Below are 2,274 nucleotides of genomic sequence, written 5' to 3' on the forward strand. Positions count from 1 at the left end.
TAGGTATAACGGTTGTGGTTAGTAATGGCAGAGTAGGGTCATTTCCTCGGAGTCGGGGGGGTGGGACACGGGTCAGGGGTGGGTCGGGGACCAGAAGGGGTAAAGGCAACAAGGGAGCCTGTAGGTTGAGGACTGGATCGTGAAATATAGGGACGTTGATGGGTAAGTCTATAGAGCTGGCGAAGATTATCCAGAAGAGGAAGGTCAATATAGCTTGTGTTTCGGAGACAAGGTGGGTAGGATCGGAAAGCGATGAATGCGGACGGGTTCAATTGTGGTACTTCGGACGCGTGAAGGGCAAGAACGGAGTAGGTATTTTGGTGGATAGGGAGATCAGGGAGTCAGTAGTAGAGGTTAGGCGGGTGAGTTACAGATTGATGGAGATTAAGTTAGTCGTTGGAGGGAGAACTCTAAATGTCGTTAGCGCTTATGTGCCGCAAGCGGGCCTGGACGAGGAAGTTAAGAGGCGCTTCTGGGAGGGGTTGGTTGAGGTGGTGCGGGGTATTCCGCCTAAGGAGAAGTTATTTATATGAGGGGATTTCAATGGTCATATTGGGTCGTCTTCTGGGGGTTATGGAGAGGTGCACGGTGGCTTCAACTTTGGGGATAGGAACGGAAGAGGCACTTCTCTGTTGGATTTCGCTATGGCTTTTGAGTTGGTAGTCGCAAATTCTAGTTTTCCAAAGAGGGAAGAGCATTTGGTTATGCATCATAAGTCTGAAATAACAGAATACTAAGATAGGAAGGAGGAAAGCAGGGCTGCGAACGCCGTGCAGCTACCTTGCGATCTCCAAATGATGCTCTGAGAGTACTAGAAGCTCTCACTCTGATGCTCGGGAACCTGGATCTGCACACAAGGTGCAGGGAGTAACGTGAGCACGTCAACTCAGTAAGTAACTAAAGTACACAAAGTCTGAGTGCAGTGATGAGCATTTAAGATCACATATCATAAAATCTCAATAGAAATATCAAGTCAAAAGTCTGCAGTTCTATAGTCAATTTACTCGTAAAATCTCCAGTATAAATCAAAGTCTTTGATTGTATAAAAGAAGAGTGAAAACAGTAAATATCATAAACAGCCCCCCCGGTCAATATATCACTCACAAGTATAGCCCCTCGGGAAAGCCTCTCAGTCACTCGTGACTCAGCTCTCGTCACACAGTACCCACTCTCAGCATTCCGGCTCAATAATTAGCTCATAGTAGTAATAATAATAATAATCGCTGCGACGTGCAGCTCGCTCCAATATATATATATATATATATATGTATATATATATATATAAAATCGTTGCGGCGCGCAGCCTGATCCAATATATATAGTCGACTACGCCCACTGGGGGTGTACAGACTCCGGAGGGGCTCCTTCAACCCAAGCATCATATCGCTACGGTGCGCAGCCCGATCCAATATATATCTATATATCGCTGCGGCGTGCATCCTGATCCATATATATAATATAGTCCTCAACATCCGGTCCTCGACCTCTCTCTCAGTCATTAACCTCACAGCCACTCGGGCATTTCAGTGAAAATCAGGGAACTCTGCCCAAACAGTTTTTGAATTAGTAGAGTAATGAAACCGGATTTAACAAATAACAGGTAAACATGACTGAGGTTATGCTTTCAAATCAAACAGTGTGAGGAAAATCAGTAAAACACCTCGAAGGGTCTAAACAGTTCGGCACAAAGGCCCCAAACATAACATCCAACCCAAATTACAAAATAATTTCTAGAACACAAGGATATCATATACAATATATCAAAATACGCAACTATACAGTCGCCACGGGACGTACCAAGTCACAATCTCTATGGGTGCACGCCCACACGCCCATCACCTAGCATGTGCATCACCTCATTTATCAAAATAGTACGAAATACCGGGGTTTCATACCCTCAGTCCAAATGTACAATCGTTACTTACCTCAAACCGGATGAAATACTACTCCACGACGCCCTTGCCTCTCGACTCGGCCTCAACTCACGTCGAGTCTACCCAAAAATCAGAATCATAACATTAGAATATGCTAAGGGAACGAAGCCCGAGCGAAAATAATCAAATTACAACACAAATCCCGAAATTGGCCAAACCCGACCACCGGGTCTGCGTCTCGGAATCCGATAAAAATCACGTCAATATAACCCTTATCCTCCCACCGAGTCCATGCATACCAAGAATACCAAAAATCTGACCATAAATAGACCCCTCCAAATCCCTAAACTTAGGTCTCCAATTCCAACCTAAACCCCAACTATACCACTACTACCACAAA

At 45.0% G+C, this 2,274-nt stretch overlaps 1 protein-coding gene across 1 annotated transcript; it reads left to right on the forward strand.

Moving 5' to 3' along the window:
• Positions 1-158: 158 nt before the first annotated feature.
• Positions 159-533, forward strand: LOC109222261. The gene has a single exon (XM_019386631.1). It carries the CDS (start codon positions 159-161, stop codon positions 531-533), a length of 375 nt encoding a protein of 124 aa, XP_019242176.1.
• The last annotated feature ends 1,741 nt before the right edge of the window (positions 534-2,274 follow it).

Source organism: Nicotiana attenuata, unplaced genomic scaffold, assembly GCF_001879085.1.
Source record: "Nicotiana attenuata strain UT unplaced genomic scaffold, NIATTr2, whole genome shotgun sequence".
Classification (NCBI taxonomy): domain Eukaryota; kingdom Viridiplantae; phylum Streptophyta; class Magnoliopsida; order Solanales; family Solanaceae; genus Nicotiana; species Nicotiana attenuata.